The following is a 26,356-nucleotide window of genomic DNA, read 5'->3' as shown; positions in this document are numbered from 1 at the left end:
TGCAGAATTTCTTGCTTTTTTGTTCTCAATGGTGGGAACAAATACAAAATTGCTAGTCAAAGAAAGCGAAGGGTTTTCTTACATTTGTTAGTGAAACGGCTGGTTTTAGTGCTCTGTGCTCACAGAACTTGCAAGAATCCATCAGAAAGCCTGTCTAAAGCTTTGTGCGGGAGCTTGGTAAGTCATCTGTTACCTAGATGCAGAAGTACTGTTTTCCTACTCTCCAAGTATTGTTGATATCAGTAACTTTGCTATTTTAGGACTCTGCTGGTGGCTTTTCATGAGCTGTGTTGCATGCCAAGCTTTTATAGATTTAGTATGATGACTAATTTATATTCTTGTTGTATTAATGCAATGTTACAGTTCTTGAATGTTAAGAATTAATTCTTCACTCAAGCAACCTAAATTCTGCCAGGGTCCTTATGTTTGATAATCCTAGACATTAAGCGGGGAAGGGGATAAGCAGGGTGTTTTAGGTAAAGCCAAGGCAGGTTATACTCTGAAATTGCATTTGGACTCTATATAGTGTGGGTAGACATTATTCAGAAAGGCTAATGTTTTTAGTGTCTTAAAGTCTTGAAGCTTCAACTCTACCAAGCTCTGGCACAACAGAAATTACATCTACATCATCAGCACCTACAGCAGGAGAAAGCCACAGTATGTCTGTTGTCATTCAGCATGGTTATCTTCAATGGCCTAAACTGACACTGGATTTTTGGTGGTGTTTTTATTCTAATTTTTGTTCACTCTCTTGTTTAGCCCCCAAACTGACATGATAGGAGGGAGGTGTTCTAAAAATCTGTTTGTTTTCATGATAATTTGAATTGATGTAACTTACCTTAGCCTTAGCTTGGTCAAGTTTCCAGGTGACAGCTTTTAAATAGGTTTAAATACGTTGGGGGGGGGGGGGGGGGGGAACACCCCACCTTTTGGAGAATTGTTCTTGTATGAGTAATTTTTGCATGCTTTACACTGGTAAATTTAAAACATACTTGATCAAGACCAGTAGAAATGAAGTATCCAGCTTTTGAAGTATCCAGCTTTTAGATCCAGACTGTTTTCTTGCAGTGGGACTCCGGACACCTTTCTGTAGCTGAAGCCAAGTGGGTGAGAGGTGAAGTGCTGCCCCACGCAATGTGTTTGGAAGGACAGTGCTTTGGCCTGGGGCCAGTGGGTGGCACTTAGGCCAGGGACAGTCTCTGCTGTGTCTCTCCTGGTGGCTGCAGAAGAACAGCTTCTGCTCCATGGCATTACTTACCCTGGGTGTAGGAAGCCTGGGCAATGGAGGGCTCAGCACATTAGGACTTGTATTGCCTAACCCCTTTCTGAAGCACTGGGGTGGGGGGGTCTCCGCTGTGCTGAGGGCTTAGGTGAGCTTGTTTAGGTCTCCTTACCTCAGGAAGAACTGTAGGTTCCTCCTTGAGGTACACTGGGCACAAAAGTTAGTTCGTCTCAGGCATGCTTAGTATATACTTGTTTGCACTTGCACTGGGAAATTATCTTTTCTTTTGTGAAGGTAGAAGTTTCCTGAATTTAATTTAACTCAGTATAGAAGAGCTACAGCATGATACTGTCCTGTTAGCATTTATGTTGTTGGCAGTAGGTTAACTGTGAGTGTTCTGCTGCGTCTTAGTATGACCACGCGCAGCATAAGCTGTTCTAGAGAAAAGTTTAACAACTGAATATCCTGCATAGGAAATTCTGAGTAAAGCAAAGCCGAAGAAGAAGAAATGAGCACACCGGACAATCCTTTCACTTCTGTAAGCTGCTGAGAATAATTAAGTTCATTCATCTTAGTAAAACACGGGGTTACGTGTTCACAGTTCAGAGTTCTAGACTGAAGAAATAGAATTTTTGTGAAAAACTTGTGGATTGAATGCCAGGCAAAAGTTCTAAACTTTAGTACAGTTTTCTGTACTCATTTCATAATGCACATAAACAAATTTGGCCAGCTCAGCTTCTTGGCCCTTTGATGGTACTTGGATTAGTAATGGAGAGAAGTCAATCTTTGGACATTATATTTCAGCAGCTGGTTTGTTTTGTGCATAAGACCGTGCTATGTTTTGCTTGACGAAGAGCCCACCGGTGGAATGCTGTTACATCATGAGACATAAGTTCAATTAGTATGAACTTCTAGAATGACACTTGAATTAAATATTAACATTTTCCATGCTTTGAGTAAGTAAACAAAGGACTCTGGGTTTTGATCTCCCTTCTTTGCAAGGGTGGATAAAAGGGGAACCTGTGTTTTGAACAGCAAAACAGAAAAAGAAAAAAAAAGCCTGACTACTCCATTGTTCGTTGATTTAGCAAGGTCAGAAAGGTCTGTTTTGTTTGGTGTTTGTGAATATTTTTTCTATTACTTACTCTTAAATCTAAAAATGTTAGGAAAGACAACTTTAGCCTTTTCATCTTGCTGGAGATGCTGTAAACTGTGGGGTATGGGGAGAAGTTAAAACTGGTACAGACTCTTCCACCGAGAGGTGAAAATGTTTCTGAAAAGCATCAACTCAGCTTTTTTTCCTTGCAACATATTCTAAATTATTAGAATAAATACAGTGCCTCTTCACAATTTGTTTTTGCACTGTGGTGTTGAAATCCTGTTAAATCAGCTGTGGTCTGTGACTGAAATCTTTACCTGGACAAGTTGTGGGATCAAAGTCTGTTGCTGGGGTAGGCAAACTCTGCCTTTCCACAATCAATAACTAATATGTGATTGGGGGCTTTGGGGGCGGGGGAGGGGGGAGTTTATTATCGATAATAAACCCAAAGGATATGAATAGGAGGGCAAATCTTTCCTGTGCTTCTCTGAGGAGCGTGTTTCAAATGCTTTAGAACTTTTCTGCTACGCTTTCTTCATCAGAACTCTAGCCTGTGGTAATGCAGTGAACTTGAGTTGAAGTGCTGTCTGCCTGTTCAGAAAAGCAGTGATGCAGTTACACAAGTGCCGAGGACTTCAGTTCTCAGCCACTGCTTTTGACTTTATTTTGCCAACAAAATCTTGTTCTTCTACTCTCTGGGCTGAAGCGTGTGTGTTACACCATGGGGTTCTTTGTGGGTGTGCTTGTGGACACCTGATTTCATTTGTTTCTTATTGTTTGAAAAAATGAGAATGTTATCGGTTCGTTACGTGCAATGTTGTATAACCCAGTTTCCTTACTGTAATGTACATCATTCAGATCCTAGAATAATGGGAGGAGTGGACAGAATGCAGAAAGTAGAGATCATTGCAAGTGGATTTAAGTCACATAGATGAAGGTGTACTCTCTGCGTGGAGGAGGCAGATGATAGAGGGGCTACAAGATGAATTTTACATGGCTAAAAGGCTTTAATTTAATTTTGAAAACTGAGGTTTACAACTAATAAAATTCTTGTTACAAAAAATAATTTACCTATATTTAAAATTATTGTTCCATTGGTGTGATTAAGTGTAAAGAAGTTCTTTTATTATGCTGTTTTCGTGGCAAAAAATAATAATTGTCTTCTCATGAAAATATGTCTAGCGAAGTTAAGTGAAATCTAGCTTGTGCAATGCTAAGGTTTCATTTCAGATCTTAAACATCTCATTTATTTCACTAAGGCATGATTTGAAAGAATTCAGTATTGTTTGTAGAAGTCCTTAAATGTTTTTTAAAAATTTTTTTCTTTTCAGTCATTGTTTAACCTGCTGGAGTTTCGAAGACTAGTTTTGAATTTCAATCCTCCTGCAAATGCTCAAGACTTGCCCCGAAACCAAAAGGTAAAATTAGAAGCTAACTTCCCCTGGTGGCTTGAAAGGGCATTTCTCTCTTGTAATTGAATTTTACACTGTTCTCTAGCTCAAATTAGCATGAGTTTTATAGCTGCTAATTAACATTTCTCCGAGATTCCTATTACTGATCTTACATAAAGTACATTAGCCTCACAAGAGAGTATGGGGCAGGGTGCTGCAGGAGCCAGAGTTTGCTCAGCGTACTGCTGCTTAGACCAGGTTCAGCGGAAGGATTTTGCTGGTAAGAGTTGTAGCAGCACTGCTGCCAGTGGGTGAGCATTCCTGGTGTGAATGTAGCTTGTATTAGCAAACGTATTTTATTCTAGTTCCCTCACGCTGCAGCTAAGGCATGCTTTTTTGGTTACCTGCATGCTTTTGATCTGTATAGCTTTGCCAGCAATGTTAGTGTTGGCCTGGCCACTTCATTGGTTTTTGGGGGATATTAATCAGTTGTAACTCACAATCCAAGCTGAGGTTAAGCTTTTGGTTATTACCTTGTCTCTTCTGCCCTTTTCATGAGGTGAATGTAAGCATAAATTTTCCCATGTTTATTCTTGTACTTATTTGGGACTGGGGAGGGGACACCTCGGTTTAGGCTTCTTGTGACCTCAGACTAGCAAGCAGGGGAAGCTCATGGACTGAGGGACAAAAGAGACTGGTTTTTCTTCCTTTATGGATGCCGTCTGAGGAGAGATACATATAGGCACCTTGGCTTCTATGTTGTGAAATATAAAGGAAGAAATGGGAAGAGGAAGTGGCTGTATGAAGTGTGAAGGCACTCGATGCCCTGATTTTTAGCAGGGGTTTACAGAGCAGTGAATTCTTACATATCCAGAAATTAGACTATTGCCTCTTGCTCCTTCCTTTTGGATTTTAAAAAAGGGAGCATGTTGTTAGCCTGTTCTAATTTGTTTGGCACTTCAGGCTTGACTGGAATGTTCACTAGCAAAATAAGTGCTGCAAAACAAAACAGACATAGAGAAGATAGTGTCCATTTGCTAAACCTCTAGGTATGTGCCATAAAAGGGAAGCTGAATGTTCGGTCAGAACTGTGTGATTTCTCCCCTGCCTGCCCGCCCTCCTCCATTCAAAGAGCAAGTTGTCACTTGGTTTGTGTTTTGGTTTGTGGGTTTGTTTGTTTGTTTTATTTTGTTTTTTAGGAAAATGTGTTTGCATTGGTTCATGAGAGTGTGCAAATACAACAAGGGTAGTATTGGGAGCATGTTACAAGAGGGTGACAGGACAATGTATTTTAGTGAGAAAGACAGGATAAATCTTGCTTTACCAAAGAGTTGTACTGAATTATTTATTTTCTTCATTTTTAGATTGACTTTCTGCCTGGTATTTCATTATTCATCTTATAACTCATGTTACTAATATCCTCCAGTACTCAGAATTCTTTACCTTCTTTTTTTTCAGGGTGTAAAAAACAGTTGGTATCTAAGAGGTGATATAAAATAGATAATAACAAGCTGTTCTTGTCTTGGAAAAAAAGCCTTGCCCAAACATTGACACTAGCAGCCCAGAGCCTTTAGCAATTCCAATGTACTATTTCTTAGAAAGAAATTCTGACCATGACAGACAATGTTAAGGCTGTGTGAAACGGTGTGACTCCAGGCAGGTATATGGATATGTGCAGGAACCCTGCTTTCTGCAAGCCTGCTAGTAAGAATCTCTGGCAGTAGTTTGTGTACTCTCCTTCATTAACTTAAATTCCCCAGATGAATCAACATTATTAACTGATGTACTCACCTGTCTTCTCTACAGCTGAAAAAAGATTGTCTTAGTGGTGAAATATGTTTTGAGGAGAATTTAGGAAAAGAGATCACTTCACTAGTTAGAACTTAGAAAAATAGAAGAAATAAGCATGCACGCCCTCAAATATGGTCATTTTATTTCTTTATAAGGTGAAGGCAAATTGATTTTAAATTGTAATATAAGCTGCTGGTTGACACCCACCCCACCCCCCCAAAAAAAAAAAAAAAAAAAGCTCTGAAATTTACTTCTGTCTGCTTACTTGCTTTAAAACTCTCTCAGCTTAATTTTGGGTTTTTTTTGTTTTATTTTTAACCTAGTATTAAGCACTGTATGTGACTGACATTCCTTAGGATCAAATTTCCTTGCTAATAAAGACCAAGTTTTAATAATCCCAGATTTTCAGGACTTTGGTTTACATCCTATTGTTGTTCCAGTTGGTGAAAAGTGGAGTTTAATGGCAGGGTCATTGCAACCTCTTGATTGAGAATTAAAGCATGTGGTTGTACTTCAGGGACTATTGCATAGTGGGATGTTTGTGTTCTTTCCTATCAATATATCGAATCGAAATACCGTTAATAATTTGGCATGTAAAATTTTTAATTCAGAAGTCATTGCTATAAATTTTGACTTTAAATAAACCCAAAGCAAAAAGAAACCTCACCCTCTTTACCTCAGCTAATTGGACTTTTTTCTGGATTTTAAATTTGGGCATACTTAAAATCTCCGATCTCTTTTTGTTGTTTTTCTTTTGAAATTAGTTCTCCCTCCTTGAGGTGTTCCTCAGCATCCTTCTGTAGAACAGATACGGTTTTCTGTACTTACTGTAGCTTGCTTTCCCAGTTCTCTTGCTGTCTATGAACAGATCTTTTGTGTCGTACACTGTGAGACCAGCTAAATATTTGGCCCCAATGATATGGAAGGAAGCATTCATTATCAGAGGAAGCGGGTAACTGTGCTACAGGTTAGCACATCCTTTCCCCCTGTTTCCACATTATCATTTTGTTGGTGTCCTGGCATACTGATTGACAGCAATGAATGCTTGCTATGCATTAAACATGTGGATTGCTTTAGAACAGTTTCTTAATCATAAATTGTTCCAACATCAGTGTATGAAAAAATTATTTATGAAGGCAGGATAGGTGATACAATAGAGAATTTTTAGAATACGAACTTTCCATATAGTGTTTATATCAAAATTGAATTTAATCTATTTTGTGTTGGTACATCTACAGTATGCTTTAAAATTGAGAGCTGTATGCTGTGCTGTGATCACTTAGTTCTTTTGTTTGAATATGCAAGTCCTTTGTGTAGCCAGTCCCCAAGACAAGTTATCACGTGCTTTTGAAGATTCTAGGCTTTGTTTAGTCTGAATTGCTGTTGTGGTAATGCCCACATAATCTGGTCAAGGATCATGCCTGATATAATTGAGCTTTCTTAAAAAACAACAAGGATTTTTCTAGTTTTAGAGTTTTTATAAGTTTTATAAGTTTTTATAAAGTTTTGAGTTTTATAAGTTTTTATAAGCTTTACTGAGATAATTGTTCTGAGTAATTCTGCTGATGTCAGTAACCATTTGTTCAATTTAAAGCTGCAAGTATTTTTAAAACTCAGCCAAATGAGTAGTGTAAACTTGAGTAAGTAATACAATAATACTCACTGCCTATGTACTTCAGAATTAACAAAAGGAAGGTGAGATCTAAAATATTCTGTGGTCAATCATCTATATTACTGTCATAGTTTAAACCCAGCCGGTGACTAAGCCCATGCAGCCTCTTGCTCACTCTCCCCACAGTGAGATGGGAGAGAGGATCTGAAGAGTAAAAGTGAGAAAACCCGTGGGTTGAGATAAAGACAGTTTAACAGGCAAAGCAAAAGCCACGCATGCAGGCAAAGCAAAACAAGGAATTCATTCACCATTTCTCATGGGCAGGCAGGTGTTCAGCCATCCCCAAGAGAGCAGGGCTCCATCGCACGTAAGGGTTACTAGGGAAGACAAATGACATAACACTGGATGTCCCTCCCTTTTTCTTTTTTCCCCCAGGTTATATACCCAGCATGACATCCCATGGTATGGAATATCCCCTTGGCCAGTTCAGGTCACCTGTCCTGGCTGTGTCCCCTCCCAATTCCCCGTGTCCCCCCAGCCCTGTCCCTGGCAGGGCCTGAGAACCTGAGAAGTCCTTGACTCAGTATGAACATCACCCAGCAACAACCAAAACCATCAGCATGCTATCAATATTGTTCTTGCAGCAAATCCAAAACACAGCCCTGCACCAGCTACTGAGAAGAAAATTAACTCTATCCCAGCTGAAACCAGGACAATGTCCACCCCTTATTCCAGACCATTTACATCATGCCACACTTTCTGATACGACCTCATTAACCACCACCCTCCTTCCCATCCTTTGATACAATACACAAGTATCATTCCCCTAGCCTGTGGACTACCCCTGCAAGCATGTCTACGAAATGTCCACGGAATGTCTCTTCAGTTCATTTAGTCCATGACTTTGGGCTCCATCTGTTATGGTGGTCACTCAGGACTGGAGACGTTGTGTGTTGTATGGGGTTCTTGGGCACCAAAGCGAGCTCGGGTCAGGTCACTGCTGCGCTTGCACTGCTTCTTGTAAGGCTTTGCCTCCACTGGTTCAGGTGGTTCCTGCTATGGCAATTCCTGTAACATGCAACTCAAATCCCAGGTTACAACAGTTTGAAGGTATTTCCATTACAATCTCCACCCCTGGACCCTTTGGGCCAGGTTATAGGGCTTAACATTGCAATGAACTCTGCCCCTTGCCCCTGCTCCATCTTGGACTTACCCACAGACTGCAGTTTCTTAGGGACGTACTTGTTCCAAGTGGAGCCTTACCCATGAGCCACAGTCTCTCCGGGGGCGTACCTGCTGTGGCACACACCTACCCGCAGCCACAGCCGCTTTGAGGTGCACCTGGTCCAGCGTGGCCTTACCCGTGAGCTGCAGTGCCTGCAGAGACAGACCTGCTGCAGCGTGGCCTTACCCACAGCCACAGTCCCTTCAGAAGCAAACCCACCCAGCACGGCCTGACCCCTGCCTGCAGTCCCTCCAGGGGCGTACCTGCTCTGTCGGGGCTGATCCATGGCCACACGCTTTGAGGTGCTCCAGCATGACCCCACGTATGGCCGCTGGTGCTTCTAGCTGGGTGTGCTGCAGCTGTATGGACTTACCCGCAGCTACAGATGCTTCGAGGTGTACCTTCTCCTGTGTGGAGCTGGCCTTGGGACACAGTTCCTTCGGAGCTATACCTGCTCTGGCACAGACATAACCATGAGCACAGACACTTGGAGATAATAATGCATATGTATTACCATATTGAAGCATCTTGATAAAATATATTTGTGTCTAAAACTTGATATTCTATTCATTTTTAATAGGTCACTTTAGTAAGAAAAATCACTTTCACAGTTCTGTTCCCTGTTCGTTGTTATAAAGTACTTTAAATATGTAGACTGATTTTATTACTAAATTATGATAATTTAATGCTGAATTAGGGTGGCATTTGATGAAGTCTTCAGCCTTTTCTGTGAACATTGTTTATAATTGGTAGGTGTTTTACAAGGTGGACTAGAAGAACAAGTAGAACTTGGGAATTCATGTGAAAAAGTATTTTTTTTGTTATTATGTAGAACGCATTCCAATGCACTACACAGTTTTTAAAGCTGAAATAAAACATACTTTATGTACAAAAAGCTTTATGCATACTGGATTGACATAGGAATGGCTAAAGAAGCCTGCTGTTTGATGAGCATGTGAAGTAGTTGTCATCAAGTAATTCCGGTTTGACCAGCATCTGGCATCTGCGCTGCCTTTGAATGAAAATTTGTTCTAAATGGAAGTGGATATTGCATAGGTTTTAATTCCACAAGTATTTGTCAGCTGTCTACTCAGGAGTGTGAGTGACACCCAATCTCCACAGCATTTCTAATCTGTGGTTTAATCTATGGCATGACAGATTTGTGTTTCAGTTTAGTTGCTTTTCATTATACAGGCAGGCAGAAAATATTTCTTCTGCTTCTCTCCAGGAAACCAGAAAAAGAACTCCAAATTCCCCATGAACTATATATTTGAAAAAAAGGTAGAAAGGAGAGTAGGCTATTTCTCATAATTCTGTCAAGAGAAACAATAATGATTTAGTCTTCAGTAAAAAATAAGCTTAAACATGTATTAGGTAGCGCGTAGGCTCACAGGAGAATCTGCTGGAGTTAGAGGAATACTGATTTTAGTAAAATCAATGCATATTGTTGCAGTGTATTACTTAAGGTTTTGTAAGTCTCCGGAGAAACAGTTCTGCCTTAAACGCAACTCTGCTTGTCCACTTGTCCATCCAGCCCCATGTCGAGTCAAACAGCCACATCTAGTTGTGGTTTCAGGGAGCTTTCAGTTTCTGAAATCTGATTTCTTCCCAGAGAACTACATTATTTTGTAAAACTGACAAGTAAAAGGCATGTAACACCACCTTGGTAGTACTACAAGTAATCTATTAGTACGACAGTTGGCTGGATATATGCTCAGTTCATAAAATAGATTTTTATTACCACTTTGTTAAATATTTTTTATTCTTCTTCAAATACAGGAACACAGGAATCTGCCTTTTATGCGTGAATTGAGGTACCTATTTGCACTTCTAGTTGGTTCAAAGAGAAAATATGTTGACCCATCAAGAGCAGTTGAAATCCTTAAAGATGCTTTTAAATCAAATGATTCCCAACAGGTAATTTCTATGTATTTTCATTCAAGTTTATGCATGTTTTCATATGGTCATCAGAAAATCTGAAATACTGAAAACGGACAACAAAAATTCAAAATGTTCACAGAAGAGAAATTTTTAACTATTGCAGTCTTTGAAGCTTTTTCTCTAATATTATGCGATCTCTAGTTACTTCTATTAAAGGAAAACAAAAACCCAAAACCTAAAACCCAAACATTCTGCGCAGCGTGGCTGTTTTCAGTACACTTTCTTTCTATTATTTTAGGAACTAACTTATAGTTCCACACCCTTGCTTTTAGGGCTTAGTTTACTTCTAAGTCTGTGATTTTTGAAAGAGCTTTGTTCTTCTGGTCTCACAGTCCATCCAGGGCTGGTACAGTGCTTGTATGCTATTTGTCTGTGTAGATACTAGTTTGGAGAGTTTGAACATTCATATTCAGGATTCCTTCCTAAATCCTGATGGGTGCATTTTGCTTTTCTGAGAAACACGTTTCTTCAGATGCTTTATTTTTCCTACATGAAATTGTGTGGCTAAGGTGGTTAATTAGAACAGCAGGCTGAGTTTAGTGCTTGACGAAAGTAATACTAGCCACTACTTTTTAGATACCAAAGGTTTTGAAGAATGGGATTCATAAGATACCTTTGGACTAGCATGGTATGAAAGCTGAGCCCAAGTAACAGGGATCACAGGACAGTGTAATGGCTGAGGAACACTAGAGCCTTAGTGTGCTCTAAGCACCACTCAGAAAAAACACAATCGTGACATAGTCTTAGACCCACTGTGATTTTGGAGCTCTTGTGGTGGGGAGTACTCATACTCATCTTGTAAGGTGGCACTTTGTTAGTGTTCCGTTATGCATCTGAGTATATACTGATCGCTTTATATTTTTCAACAGCAAGATGTTAGTGAATTTACACACAAACTATTAGATTGGCTAGAAGATGCCTTCCAAATTAAAGCTGAAGAAGAGAGGTAAGATGCCTCCCCTCCCCCCCAGCTCTGTATATTGGACATTTTGATGAGAGGAAGCAAACCAAACAACCATAACTCTAGTTCTCGCTGTATGGCTGAACAAGATCCAACTCTTTAGCTCGTTTTAGTTTAAGTGTTTTTTCCATACATGCTGATACCTTTGATTTTCCATGAATTGTCTGTTTTCACCTTCTTATTTCATGTTAGAAATCTGGCTCAATGAAGCCCAAAGTATATAAAGTAGAGATGTGTTTTGTGCGTAATCAATTAGGATTTTTTTTCATTTGACTGTAGTTTTGCTTTTCAGCCGTGTAATTTAAATACTCCAAAACGTTGGTCCAGTTAAATACTCATCGTTCGCATAAGTGAACATGTGTAAACTGTCTTTTGAATACATAGTTGTTTCTAAAGTGTTGCAGGAAATAGTTTTTACAAGGGTTTTATACAATTCAGCCTCTTACGGATTGAATCTGGTTTACATAAATTCTCCTAAATTGAGCACTTCTGAAACTTAATTTTCAGAATATACTTATCATTGCAAATATGTGAATCATTGTTATTGTAATTAGAGGAAAGTACAAAACTAATGAACAGTAACTGCATAAAATAGACAGCATTTCCATAATGAATTCAGAATATTCTGCTCGTAGTTTTACAAAAGTTTGTAGCTTTTGTGTTTGATTTCTGCACTAACACGCTTTCTGTTTTCAGGGATGGAGAGAAACCAAAGAACCCAATGGTGGAGTTGTTTTATGGGCGATTTCTAGCCGTAGGTGTACTTGAAGGTATGCATCTGAATTTACTTGGACTTCTGTGCTTCTGTCTGTTCACTGCTTGTCAAAGTATGCAGGTAAATGATGCAGTTGTAGTATTTTAGATACTTCTGCAGAAGTATGCTTGGAGAATACGCATGCAGTCTGTGACAAAAGGTTTGTCCTGAGAATGTGAGACTGAAGGTAAATATAGTGAGCTGTAATGGTCCAGAAAGACTGTTGGTAACTTTCAGGGACTGAGTGTACGTACTTAAGTGCAGTAGAAGTTAGAGCGAGACGCTGAGCAAAAATGCTCGCAAGAATTTATTATCAGTGCACTTTTGCCACTCACTAATGGTATATAGAAGACAAGTTACTGTGTTTCAGTGAGCTAGCTTCATCTAATGCAATTTAAAATTTCAATTATTGCATTTTTTTCCTGCACAATTTCTGGTATGGATAACTCGCCCTTTTAAAGATACAATTTATTCAAAACAAGTCAATGGAAACCTGCTGAAGGGCAGTGTGGGAGAGAGTACTAAGACTGTACAACAAGCTTCCCTTTGTCTTATCTGCACGTAATTAGGAGATCTGCATGATTGCAGTGTTCTCTATTTCCAGGAGGCCAGCAACTGTGGAAGTATTTTTAATTTTGGTGATTCTGCCCCCCCTTGCAGGAGTGAATGAGACTCATTTGAATGAAACAGCTATGATCTTTAAAGTGGCTTCCAGGTTGTTTTTCAGCCTGGAACAGTGTATCTAATGATCTGTTGTCAGATTTCAAAACCATTCTGCAGATTTCTTATTACTAGCTAGCATACTTGCTCTTTTGCCTTGGCTACTTTCGTCCTTACATTCTCATCTCAGCTGACCAGTATGTAAAAAACAATGAAATAAAAAGAAACTGGCAGGTGTAAGAAGACTTTAGGATGAAATGAATAGAAATTGTAGATTGAAATCAATTGCTATCCATTTCTTCTCATGTTTGAGCTTGTGTCTTTATATGCTGTTACCAAATTATGATCTTGTTTTCAGGGCAGAAATCATGAATGTTCTCTTCCGTGGTTTATTTTTGCAAAATATATTTATACAAAGGGCTGTTTCATACCAGCAGTTCCACTAACTTTGCTAATACAATGTAGGGTTGTATTACCAAGCTGCTATTTGCAGGATGAGCACTTTGATATATATATGTGTAAAACTTACCATACGTCTGTGGTGCCAAGTCATTTTGAGTTTTGCTTATTACCAACAAATGCAAAACTAATATAAAAATGGGCCGAAGAGGAGAACACAGTAATTTTCAATACTATGTTTAAGCGACTTTGAGTTACTTGTTTTCATACATATAATTGAATTGTTCAGTAAGTAAATGTGGGTATTGTTCCATAGAGTAGGTCAGGTGACCTAGGTTTTTTGGTGTGTGTTTGGTTTTGTGTTGTGGTTTTTTTTTTTTTTAAGGTAAGTGTTCCTAAAACCTTAACTGTTTTATTTCTTATGTGAAGGTAAAAAATTTGAAAACACAGAAATGTTTGGCCAGTATCCACTTCAAGTTAATGGCTTCAAAGATTTGCATGAGTGCCTAGAAGCTGCAATGATTGAAGGGGAAATTGAATCTCTCCATTCAGAAAACTCTGCAAAGTCTGGTCAGGAGGTAAGTGCTCCTGTGGGCTTCTCTCAGAGTGGTGTTGTAGTGCTCTTTATTTTTCAGTGGGGGTCATGGTTGTATTTTATTTGACCTGCCGTTGTTCAGGTTCTGATGTCTGGCGTAATTGGGTAGTTAGTTTGTGGGGTTTGTATCTCTCCTGGAGTATCGTATTTTTGTATCTTTCATAAGATAGGAAGTTCATGCTTATTAAAAGCTGGCCCAATTAAGTGCTTACAGTGGTGATTTGGCACAGGCTGGTTTCCACCTATTGCTGATAGCTGATCTCCAGAGAGGCCATGGGTGTAACGCCCTGTGGTAGATAACCACTGCTCTGACTCGCTGCCCTGCGCCACCCTGTAAACAGCAGCTGAGCTGTGTGTTTGGCCATTGCTTCAGAGCATTGTTGTTATTCCTCTGTGCCTCTATCTTGTAATTCCTCAGCACCCTAGACTTCTTCCCCTCTCCCCTTTTCACTGACATTTCCCAGCATATCCCCCTCGTTGCCCCCTGCAGTGGGCAATTCTCCTCCTCTTTGCTTGCGGTGGTGGGCAGACAATACTTGCTCTGTGGGCTGCTGTTCCTTCCAGGGGAGCTCTTGCTCAGAGCAGGAGGCTGCCAAATGTCAGAGTGTGCTGGAAGCATGGGTGGAAGGATTCAGATGGAGCCCCCCTAAGAAGTGGGGTATGCAGCGTTTGGGGCTGGGATGAGGTGATGGATGAGGTTCCTTGGACAGAAGTCACAGGTTAGGGAGAAGAGGTAGTTGTACCAATGGTGGTTTTAGAACCAAGAGGGCACGCTCTGAAATGTCCCCTCTTAATGCTGGCATGTATGTATATGCCCGGAGTTTTTCTCTGGCTCTCTCTAATAACCTGTGGGTTGTTGATGTGGAAGTACGGGAATCCCTGTTACCTGTAAAGGCTGAGCTACTTTCTCTTTACACAGTTGTTATGTTTCATTACAGTTATTTTAAATTTGTGAAATCTGAGAAGATTTCTTCTTAAGCAAAAAAATCAGGTGTAGTTCCTTCCTTCCTGTTAATCTTTTACAGTAACAAAGTTTTGCTGCCTTTATTCATGTCAGCATAAACACAGCCTTTAATTACTAAACCTGGTAATGCATACTGAAAGAATTCTCCAGTCTGCAGTTCTGTTTCCAATTTTGTGTTATCAACAAAATTTTTACAGCATCCCTTTTTGCAGTCTCTTTTTCTGATCAGCTATTATTGATCAAATATTGACCAACCAAATCAGATGTTCATAAGCATTTTCAAATGTATTCGCACATCTTCCTGGATATGTTCTTCTTTCACAGGATGTTTCAAGTTGTTTTTTTTTTTTTTTTTTTTATTGCAGCATTTGCAGAAATGTATTTCAGGAAACATGCTCATTGTAATAAGACAACTAGAAGAAAAAAATCTTACAAATATCTTGGTACAATCCAAAATTCAATTTCTTTATGCAAGGTGAAATCTTGTACGTATTTAGTACAAGAGCACAATTGTTCATGATATGGATTGAAGTTTGTCTTGCAGTTAAAACCTGTGTGCATTCATGCATAAAATGTCAGTTCAGTTATAAGTGCTTGACTAGAAATGACAAACTTGGGGTGGGTTGGGGTTTTTTTGGTTTGGTTTTGATGTTTTTTTCTTTTAACCTCTAATGTCAAGAAACCGTAGGGAACAGAAGAATAGTCATGTACAGGTAGGTGTAGAGTGTTAAGGTTTGAGTTCTGTGAAACGTGAGTTTTAAACAGCTTGGCTTCTTAGCATGTGGACATGGGAGCGAAATAGTCATATGACAGGCTGACAACAGTGGCAAAATAAGAAAGGTAATGTTCTAAAGATAAAGTTCTAATCTAGAAAAACATTACTGCATTATTACCAGGGCCAAGTAAATTGCTTCAGGGAAACGTAACAAATTTATAGTGATTGCTGCTGTTAGTAGTTATGTTTAAACAAAATGCTTCAAAGATTTTACAGTGCATTAGAAGGTTTGGTGGTGCTGAAGGAAGCTGAATTTTTTGTAGTTTTAATGAAGTCTGTCTCTGCTGAAAAAAAGACTTCAAGTGGCGTTCATCCAAGCTGGTAGATATTAAAGCTTAAAGAGAATATTAATGTGGTAGTTGCATGTGTTAAAAGATCCTGAAAGTAATATCCTGTTTTTTAACCCCCTCCTTGTTCCCACCATTGCCTTTAATGGGGTATTTAGCTTGTTGTTCATTATTATTACAAATATTATCACAATGCCTAAAAGCCTCAGCCACGGAGTAGGGTGTCAGCAAGCAAGCTGATGTACAAACAGAGAAAAAGAAACATTCTGTGTCCCAAGTAACTTAAAATTCAAATTCAAGAGAAGATGGAGGTCAGTGTACTTCTGACTTTGAGTTAGAAGTGTGAGGAAAATGAGGTCATGTTCTTCAGCATCATGGTTGATGAACTTCAGCCCATCAGCAGCTTGGTCACCATTAAGTGGTTTTAAGGCCTTGGAATGAAAGGGCTTCAGGAGGAAGGGCTGTGGTGTTGCTTTGCTGACTTCAGCATTGAGATTTATTGCTGTGTGAGGTTGCTGCAAGAGAGAAGTCATGATTATCTCCTTTGAAACTGAAAAAGTGGTTAGTGGAGCTGAAACAGGCAAGAAAAGGGAAGGCAGCTCACTTTGCATGTAAACAGGTGAGAGGAATGATGCTGAAGGCAGCAAACTGGGAAAATTCAGCAACATGCTGGAAACTTATGTGACAAGACTACGTGCACCAAGGCCAGGCAAGGGGAGAAGAGAGGAAACATTGCAGACATGTGGAGTGACGAGAACCTAGACCTGAATTTTAGCCATGAGCACAGGAATAAAGAGCTGTCTCAGAGGTATTGTATGAAAAGGCTATTCAAGACATGTGTCTGGATAGGAGAACTTGAAGTAAGTCCTGTCAAATGCCACATCTGGGCTACGAGCATTGGTGTCAGAAATAGTGGCAGCGGTGTCTGCAGTGATCAGGGAAGCTTGAGTTGACGGTTAGACATCCAAAATGTATTAAATGGATAGGTCATGGTTTTTATGTTGTAGAGTGGGGAGAAAAAACTAACTCTAATGCTCAATTTGGAGCTGAATTTGTCTTGTAGCTGAGAAACAAAGTGTGTAAGGAATGAAATGAGGACTAAGAATAAACCTGCACTGAATACTCAGAGAGAACTGGGATAAGGTCATGACGGTGTAGGCAGGTCGTGGACAGACTAGCAGTGATTTTTTCAGAGACATGTGCAGAAACTTCAGGAGAGACTGTTAGTAGGGAGGGGATTTCAAGAAAAAGTATCAGTTTTACAGTGCTGAGAGAGCTTGTCTGACCCAGCCCAGGGTACTGGCTGATCTTGCTTCAGAGGTGGTCATTAGAAACTTTGATATCAGGTGAAAGAAAGGGTCAGAAACTTGAGTCAGAGGGAACCAGGGGGAAGAGCACTTGATACAGTGTAAACAACCCTTTCAGTGGCATTGGAGACTTAAAAGAGAACAGGACAAGTTGGCAAGCCAAGTAGGTTCAAGCGTAGGCCGCTTTTAATACGAGCGAGATAAATGTGAAAGGAAGAAGCCTTCCTGCCTGCTCTGCTTTAATGCAGATAGTGATGGATGAGTTGAAAAGCTCTGATGCAGCGTGGGTGACAAATGGCCTTTGTTTACAGTGAAGGGGAAAGATGGGAACTTTGGAAAGCTTATGCCGATCCACCCTCTAAAACCTGTTTCTTCCATAGCTTTGTCAGTCTGCAGGTATTGTACCATTATTACTGAAGTTCTGCTATTGGAAGGCGTTCATTGTGGGGTTTTCTGTTTTTCTTTTGTTCAGCATTGGTTCACTGAGCTGCCTCCTGTCTTAACTTTTGAGCTATCAAGATTTGAGTTTAATCAGGCTTTGGGGAGACCAGAGAAGATACACAACAAATTAGAATTTCCTCCAATTTTATATCTGGACAGGTACAGTACAATATTATCAACAGAGTCCTAGTATGAATATAAATTCAATCTCATGAGTTTTGTAAAGTTGCTGATATATCTTATACTTGCTCACATCACAGTAAATTTCTGTTCTAATGAAAAAGTTAATTTTCATGGGTTTTTTCTGTTTCAGAAAATACACATAGAAAACAATTAAAGACATGCTGCTACTTTGTGCCAAAACCCGCTTACATTTCAGTCTTTAATTTATTGCTAGGTAGTTGTGTACACAGGTAAAATGCCTTCAAAAGTCACACTCTTTATGAGTCCATTTAGGAGAGAGAGTGAGAAGTCAGGTATTTTGTGGTGTTCCAGATAGACTGCATGGTTTGAAAAGGATTCTCAGCATCACTGTATGCTGTTAATGTGTGGAGATGAAATACCATGATGACTTTCAGTTAGATGCTGAATGTTATTTGTGAGCCTAAATAATGAAACAGAAGTATTGGTATGTGGTTGCTACTTAAACAACTTAATTTAGGAGCTTTCTAATACATCTTTGTCATTCGTGGTAAGAGCAGAGCTTTTGACACGGGAAGAAGCATCTTCTGAAAGTTGTGGGAGGGAAGGCTTATATGGGTTTACCATTTTCTTCTCAGTTCTGTTTTGCTGCTTAATATGTTGTATATTCTAGAGAGTGTGAGTTTTTATTAGCACCAAACAGTATGGCAGACAGGTACAGACCTCGGTTGCAGTGCTGGGATGCTATGGGCTGACACCTCTTTCTAAATTTCTTGTTTTACAGGTATATGCACAAAAACAGAGAAATAACAAGAATTAAACGGGATGAAATCAAGAGACTTAAAGAGTACCTCACGGTTTTACAACAGAGATTAGAACGGTACTATAGATAACTGTGTAAATGCAAATAATATTATGGGCTACATAGAATAACTCCTTTCCACTGTACGTTTTGTGTGTAGTTATTTGCTCTAAATTTCCCTTCTGTATCTCTTTTCTTTCATCATTTTCCTTGGAAACAGTGTATAAGTGCAGTAATTCTGATGTGTGAAACATGCTAGGAAAGGCTTGCTTTATTTAATTGCAGTCAACCAGAAAAAAAATCCTTTTTTTTTTTTTTTTTTTTTTTTTGTATATGTGAGTCATGGCATTAATATGTTTTATGGTTAACAGATATTTAAGCTATGGTTCTGGTCCTAAACGATTCCCCTTGGTAGATGTCCTGCAGTATGCCTTGGAGTTCGCCTCCAGCAAGCCGGTGTGCACATCTCCTGTTGATGACCTGGGTGCTAGTGCCCCTGCCAGCAGCACGCTGCCGGCCCAGACCTCACCCAGGTAAGGGCTGCCTCCTGCTCTCCCAAGGTGAGAGGCTGATCATCCCTTCGGTGCAAACTCAGCCACTGAGAGACAGAGGGAAGGGCATTTTACTGCTTCGTTCACCAGATTAATACAACTAGGGTTGTATCTCCCAAGGGGTATAGCATAAAGTTTCTGCTTTTGTCCTAGAAGTATTTTTCAGCACAACAGACTTAAATAAACCAAAATGTTGTTAATCTGGGTTTTTTTCATTTGCTTATAAAAATGTCTTTAGGTATAAAATTGCCATGTGCACAGTTCCATCTACTGTTCCAAATAGACACAGTAGCCGGTGAGGTCACGGCTTGCCAAATGTATTGCTTAAGAATCTGGATGTGGGTAGCATGTATGTGCTGCAGAACCTCAAGGTTGCTGGGATACGGTTTGTCTGTTAATTTTTGCCTGGGAGTTAAGCTCCTTTTCTGCTTTGCAGCTTACACTTCTTGCTGAGTTTCTCAGGAACTTTGTGACATTTTAAATACAGAGTAGCTAAAGTATCAGGGAGATAAAGGTTCAGTAATGTTGGTTTTCTCATTACTGAAGCTAGTAACTATTAGTAACTGTTATTAGCATCCACCTAGCCAAGTCCTATCCTAACAGTTTATAACACAGCTTTTTATATTGCATTTGGAAATTAGGGTTCTAGGTTCTGGTCCAGGCAAGATGGTTAACTTTGTAGTTCAGAGAAGTGAATTAATCTAAAAAACCTTTAAAAAATTTCAAATGTCCTACTGATACAATGCCAAGTAAAAATCGTGATGATTCATAAGAGAAGGCAAACTTTTAAAAGCTACAATTTCTTGCGTGAAATACAGCATCAGAAGTAATACACTTGCTCAAACTCACATATTTACAGAACAAACTTCCTATATAGATTATGATTTTTTTTTGTCAATCCATAGAAACACAACAGCATGTTATGTGAAGTGACATTGTCTGCTCTTAGTGTTCTCAGAACTTTATACTATCCATGTTCCTTAGGCTGTATGGTGATGCTGTATACAAAGCAAAAAGTCAGTAGCTTGCTAGAGTGATCCTCACATTCCTATTGTGCTTATAATTACATGCAGGTCATCTTGTTGATGGAAAGAAGAAAAATATCTGCAACAAGTTCTCATTTTTAATATTCTGCCGCTCTTGTAGAATTCTTCTGCTTTGCTGTTTGAGTTAGAAGACTTGTTTGGAACAAGTTTGGATATTTTGGTGCTAAATTTCCAGTGTGCTGTAAATATTAGTGGTCCCTTCATTATTGCTGTTCAGCTAACATAAATTGTAGGTAGGCAGCTGGAAAAAGACCATTTGCTGGGCATAAGACATGTAAATAAGTTATTAAACAGAGAACTTCTATTTCATTTGATTTTATGATCAATGGGCCATAAGACAAGCCGCTGTGATTTTTTTTTTCCAGTTTGGCCATAAATGTTTCAAACCGCAGTGGTTACTTGTGTAACGTTATTTGAAGGTGTTGAGTAGCATTTCAAGTACAGCAGCCTGTGGCTTGACTGATCCAATTCTGATTCCTTCATATTTGGTAGTGACAGCTAGAGTTGTTGTTGTGCTAACGTAGTACACCACAAAGTTTTTCAGAATTGACATGCTAATTCCATATTGATGATATAGGTACCTTTCCTGTATCACACTGTAGGAAACCACTATCTTTTAAAATTTCTGGTTTCAGATGAAAAGCTTATTTTTATGGTGTAACTTTTAGTTTGTATACATGATTGTTCAATTTTTGTATTTCATGTTTTGAATGAATGCAGCACAATAGAGCAGCAGGGGCCTTCATCTTCAGATGTTCCAAGCACGTCTCCTGTACAAAGATCAGTAATACATAAACCATTCACACAATCACGAATTCCTCCTGATCTGCCAATGCATCCGGCACCAAGGCACATCACTGAGGAAGAGCTGTCTGTCCTAGAAGGCTGTTTACATCGCTGGAGGACCGAAGTAGAGAATGACACTAGAGGTAGTATCACAAGCTGGGGAATGCATTTGCTGTTGGAATAGATTTGTGGAAGCAGGGGAAATCGCCTCAACGTCCATGTGTATTGAGCTGCTTGTTTCATACCCCTAAACTTCTCTCTCAGACATAGGAAGGGAAGTCAGAGACTGTAGTAGACCGCAGGTGCATAAACCGAACCCGCACACTGCTTTGAGTGAGGTGTACACAGGTTTTTCAGTGCAGGTTTCTGTGTGCATGGTGTTGTGGGGAGTAGAGTGAAACAGAAATGGGATCCACGGCACAGAACATCTCAGCAGGTGTCTGAGCTGTCAGTGTTAATAGTGGCTGGGCCCGTGCTGTGACGTGATGCTCTGCAGGCAAATTTAGGGTAGAGTGACCCCTCCCATAAGGGAAAATACAGCAAATTTCGAAGCAGAGTTTATTTTGGAGTGGGTAGAGCTTAGTCTGTTCTGTTTCTCTGAGGGAAACAAGGGAAGCAGTTACTCCAGCAGGAGTGGGCTTGGCTGAGGTCTAGGAAACAAGCAATAGCATGTTATGGATCACTCCCTCTGCTTTATCATGCAAGAAGGTTTAGTGTTTGACATGTAGATATATAAACAGATGCACCAAATGTGAAATGTACCCTTGTTTGTCTTTTAATGAGATAAAATAAAGATGCAGGCATGTGCAATTATGCAGCCTCATGGAAGAGAGCTTCTTTTTTAATTTTTCTTTTAGATTTACAAGAAAGTATATCTAGAATACATCGGACAATTGAATTGATGTACTCTGACAAAACAATGGTCCAAGTAAGTACAGTTTCTGCATGAGATAATTCAAAATAGATCCTTTTTGTCACTTTCAATTAGAAGTTCTTAGATGCTTGAAAATAGAGCAAGTATACAACAATTATGTATGGTGGTTTGAGAAATTTCACTGGAAAGTCATATTGAGTTTTGTAAACCTTTTACTTACGCACAGTAAGATGAATGGCCATGTTGCAATATTTTACAGGTGACTTCCTTAAGTTTAAGCAGCCTTGTGATGAAAAGCCCAAATATGTTCTAGCTCTGATCCACTTTTTTAACTTGAATGCAGAACTTTGGTTTTTGTATAATGCAATAAAATTTTCTCACCTTGATTTGACCATATTGCTAGGTAATCTTCTGGCTTTAAGGTGGCAAAGCTTTAGACACAAAGTGTTTATCTTTTTACTTTGATGCTTATTGCCATTGTGTATTGCAACTTGCATACTAATACTTGGGAACTTAGGGCTCCTGATTTTAATTTGTAGTTATTAATGCCTGTGGGTTTGTTTTTGTTGGATTTTTTTTTTAACTTGTGTCTAGATTTAGTATCAGTCACAACCCTGACTATTAGTCTGAGCTGCCTTTTTAGGGAGATCCTCATGCTGTGTAATCTGAACAGCATTTTTAGAATGCCTTACTAGAGTTTTGGCTCTTCTGGTATTATATTCACATACTCGTATTTGCTTACTTTGACAGGTTTTAAGGTTAAGGATTACTTCCTCTGTTACTTTCTGTTAGTAGAAAGAACTATTTTCCTTCCAAGTAAGATCTGTTTAGCTTACAGTTTTCGTTTGAGATACACTTTCGTTTTTTACATGGCTTGTAATAGTTCCTGGCAGCTGAACTCTGATGTTAAGGGTTTTGGGCAGACTTGCCTAGATGGCTTTCTTGAAGCTTGCTACTGGCAGGCTTTTTTTTTTTTTTACCCCCTTAATGCTTGTGTTATGACATGTAGCCTTTAGCCTTCCTGTTACCTAATAGTATAATGAAGTAATTTAGTGGTCTCACATCCAAATAGTCTACCTGGGTTGGCTTAGATGTTACAGGAGGAAATGCCTCTGGATGGTAAAGATACTAGTCAGCAATCATTGCAATGGAAAAGGGAGATCAGTTAATAACAGACTTTGTCCTAGTGCAGATTTTTATAATGTAAACTAGATTTTTTTGTTTTTTCTTGTTTTGAAACAGAATTCCAGAAATGGAGGAGGATGAAGATGGTGATAGATTTGTAGAGGGGCATTCTGTGCCTTGCCTGAAAGCAGTGGTGTGTGTTAAGTGGTTGTTAGGGAACAAGTAGGTACTGAACCCATCTGAAATCACAGGCTGGAGGTGAAGGCTGCCTTTATTCAGCTCAGGTGGTTTTCTCCTTGTGGGTGTGTTGGCACAACAGGAAGGAGCCTCACGCTTGTGAGTCAATAAGGTCTGGACACAGAAAACTAGACTTCCTAAGGAAAACATTATATTTACAGGATGCTTCCTAGCGTTTATGTGAAGTATTTAAGAAGATCTTTAACTTCTCCTTGTGTCCTCTTTGATTCTAAGGAAACTACAGTTGTCCATAAAACTCTTGTCAAACTGTTACCTGAAACACATTCCCAAAATTCTTATTTTTGTCTCGCTCTCCTGAATGCATAGATTTAATCAGCTGCTTATTTGATTATTTCCCTCCTTCTGTGAACTTGCTGTGGGGAAATGTCACACCTGTTTTTCCTGTGAGACTTCATCTTTGACGTATCATCTTTGATATATCTATTCTGTAGCTACATGTGACACGGTTGGTGAAGCTCCATTTCTGTTTCATGACTAGGAAGTGTAAGCTAAGAAGTTTAACACCTACTTGTTTTGCCCTGTACTGTTAACTACTGTTGATATAATGGCTTATTGCAAGAGACACCTGTTGGCACTGAACTTGCCTATCCCCCAGTGACAGACCTTTGTGGGGAACCTTCCTGGAAGCTGAGCATGGATGACTGTCAGCTGGTTCTCCAGAGGTGGAGGAAAGGGTAGGGGCCCTCAGGCTGACCCAGTTAGCATGGTTTTAAGTAAAAAGATTTAAATTCACCTGGGATTTTAATGTCCTATTTTAGGGTGAGGAAACTTTATTGTTGAAGTCTAAAGAGACTTCACCCTTTTTTAAATGAAGATCCGCATATATTTATGTGTGTATGTATGGGATTGCAGTCATCTTAAGAAGGCTTTCACACTGGTTTGATAACAGATGTTAAAAAACCCAGAGCATTCAGATTTAAGGACTTGCTAGGATTTCCTCTGTGTATACTTCTTGTGTTTCGGGGATTTACAGTGTTGTTTTGTTTCTGGGATGACAGAGCGTTTGATTCCAGCTGCTGTGCAGTCAGTCAGCTTTACAGTTTAAGGTGTGTGTGGAGGGGTGTTTGCGAAAACTCCAGCACTTGCATATAGCCTGGAAAAGAATGATCAAGTTAAAAATTACTTCACGGAGTTTCTCAAGTCATAGTTACATATGTATTTATGGTTACTGATTATTATGGTGCTCAAGTGGTATTTGCAACAAATATTTAGTACATCTTGTGTTAAACAGAAGATTTATCTACAGTCCAGACTGTAACACCGGTAAAAGATGGTTTCAGGTTTTTCATCCTAGTTGAGCTGTTGTCATTCTGGCATACTGTGCGTAGCAGGGAAGGTCAGTTTTCCCTGTTATGTTGCATGTGCTGTTTCAGCAGGTTGAAAGGAGAGCCGATCGCTAAGATGCTTTTAAAAGACTTGTAAGGAAGCATCCGCTCATTCTGCTTCCCCTGTTCCCCCTATTTCCAGCTGCTTAAGTAGAAACTAGGTTTCCCGTTCTCCTTACTTGTCAGTGGACACATGTAACCTGGGATACCAGTTTCTAGGAGCAATGTAAAAAGTATGTTCCTTCCCTGCCTCAGCAGGAGCAGAGGACTCATTTACATGTTCCAGTCTCCTTTTGGCAGTGCTTTTACTGATACATTTTAAATACTGGAAAACAGTTGTATTCCTATTTTACTGTAAAAAATTTTGGTTTTGGTTAATGGAAGTATTCAACTCCCAGATGTTCCTTTAAACACACGCTGTTAGTAGCAAATAGAGAACACAGAGTTCTATTACCTTGAATTTGCATGTGCCTTTCCAGACTTCCAGACAAGGACACCAAGTTGGAACCAGAGGAAATCATAGATGCCCAAGGCTGATGTATTTGAGGGCTTTTTTTGTAGATAGAAGGAGAGTAGGAATATTCAAGAATTAAGACGAGAGGATGCCTGGCAGTAAAGACAGCAAAGTAGACATTTATGCTATAGACTAACTAATGTTTTTAAGATCTCTTGTAACTAGTAATGGTAAGTAAAATAGCTTAAAATCCTTTTGCTATGTGGGTTGTAGTTTTACCTTTTTTGGTTTTCCTCTGTCATGTTTTGATCCTGTTTGACTTAATTTTTGTTACTTTTATTTAGCATAGCTACTCTTGCTGGCAGGTAGTATCAACTAAATGCTGACAAGGAGAGTTTGACATTTTGTTGTTCTTTTTTTTGTTTTTGGTTTTTTTTTGTGTGTGTTTTTTTTTTTGTTTTTTTTTTGTTTAAGGTTCCTTATAGGTTGCATGCTGTACTAGTTCATGAAGGTCAAGCTAATGCAGGACACTACTGGGCATATATTTACGACCACCACCAGAACAGATGGATGAAATACAATGATATTTCTGTGACAAAGTCAACTTGGGAAGAGTTGGAACGGGACTCTTTCGGTGGTTACAGGAATGCCAGTGCATACTGTTTAATGTATATCAATGATAAGGAACAATACTTGATACAAGGTAATGTTATAGGTATGTTTTCTGGATGATATAGAGTAGCTGATTATATTGATGAAGTGAGCATCTTTCAGATGGATTCCTAGATTTTTGAAACTATTTTAATAGTTATTGAAAGTTCTATTTCTCCTCACAACTGCTAGCCAGATTGTTTTTCTGGGTGGAATGATTGCTTTTCAACTTTTAGCTTAATAAAATATAAAGATAGTGCCAGTGTTTCAGCATTATTAAGAGAGCAAAATAAACTAAGTTTGCTAATTTGTAAACATTGTAGCCATGTGATCACATGTAGAGAATTTTGGAAAGGTTCTCTAACCAAGTATTAGAACAGAAATGTAGAAATAAAGAAATGAGCCTCTCAACATTAAAATCATTGTGTAGCTTTTTTTTTCTTCTCCATAAGCTTCAGAGCTCTGAACTTCACTGGAGTGTGAAAACTTGAGGCTTTATGCAGTATATTGAACTGTGAATAACTTGGCCCTACCAACCACACATTAAACCAAACTAATACATGGATTGGGAAATTCTTTTTCAAGTCATGTAGTAGTATGTAATTATAAGGTCTGTACAGAAGTGTTTGGAGAGAGGGCGAAGATCCCTGAGCATGAGTTTTGTGGGGCCTGATAATGGCAGGTGGGGAGCTGACTGTGAAAATGGCCAGAGATTCAATAACAGGCCCTGGAAAATTCTCATGCTGCTGCCTTTTCATAGGGCAGAAAGCTAGAGTGCTCATTTGTTCAGTTTTTAAATGAGAACCGATATTAACCTTGACATTTCTAGATTGCAGTTAGTAGTGGACTTGCAACCGTAGGGTTTATGGGACCTTTAGGGTGGCTGTGACACTTTAATTAAATCTGGGGCCTGCTTGCT

At 39.3% G+C, this 26,356-nt stretch overlaps 1 protein-coding gene across 3 annotated transcripts in view; it reads left to right on the top strand.

Annotated features, from left to right (window-relative positions):
- The window catches only part of USP25 (ubiquitin specific peptidase 25), a 97,459-nt gene that overhangs the window by 51,022 nt on the left and 20,081 nt on the right, over positions 1–26,356 (top strand). For all 3 annotated transcript variants that reach the window (XM_080374513.1, XM_080374512.1, XM_080374514.1), the window contains 11 exons: positions 3,653–3,739; positions 10,120–10,257; positions 11,151–11,227; positions 11,939–12,012; positions 13,485–13,633; positions 17,456–17,583; positions 18,350–18,445; positions 18,739–18,900; positions 20,685–20,893; positions 21,608–21,678; positions 25,261–25,489. In XM_080374513.1, coding sequence (XP_080230639.1) covers positions 3,653–3,739; positions 10,120–10,257; positions 11,151–11,227; positions 11,939–12,012; positions 13,485–13,633; positions 17,456–17,583; positions 18,350–18,445; positions 18,739–18,900; positions 20,685–20,893; positions 21,608–21,678; positions 25,261–25,489 — 1,420 coding nt within the window. The remainder of the gene's footprint in view (positions 1–3,652; positions 3,740–10,119; positions 10,258–11,150; positions 11,228–11,938; positions 12,013–13,484; positions 13,634–17,455; positions 17,584–18,349; positions 18,446–18,738; positions 18,901–20,684; positions 20,894–21,607; positions 21,679–25,260; positions 25,490–26,356) is intronic.

This window comes from Falco punctatus (assembly GCF_963210335.1).
Source record: "Falco punctatus genome assembly, chromosome: 2".
NCBI classification, from domain to species: Eukaryota; Metazoa; Chordata; class Aves; order Falconiformes; family Falconidae; genus Falco; species Falco punctatus.
Note: the sequence above shows the minus strand (reverse complement) of the source record. Positions and strands in the feature narration are given on the sequence as shown.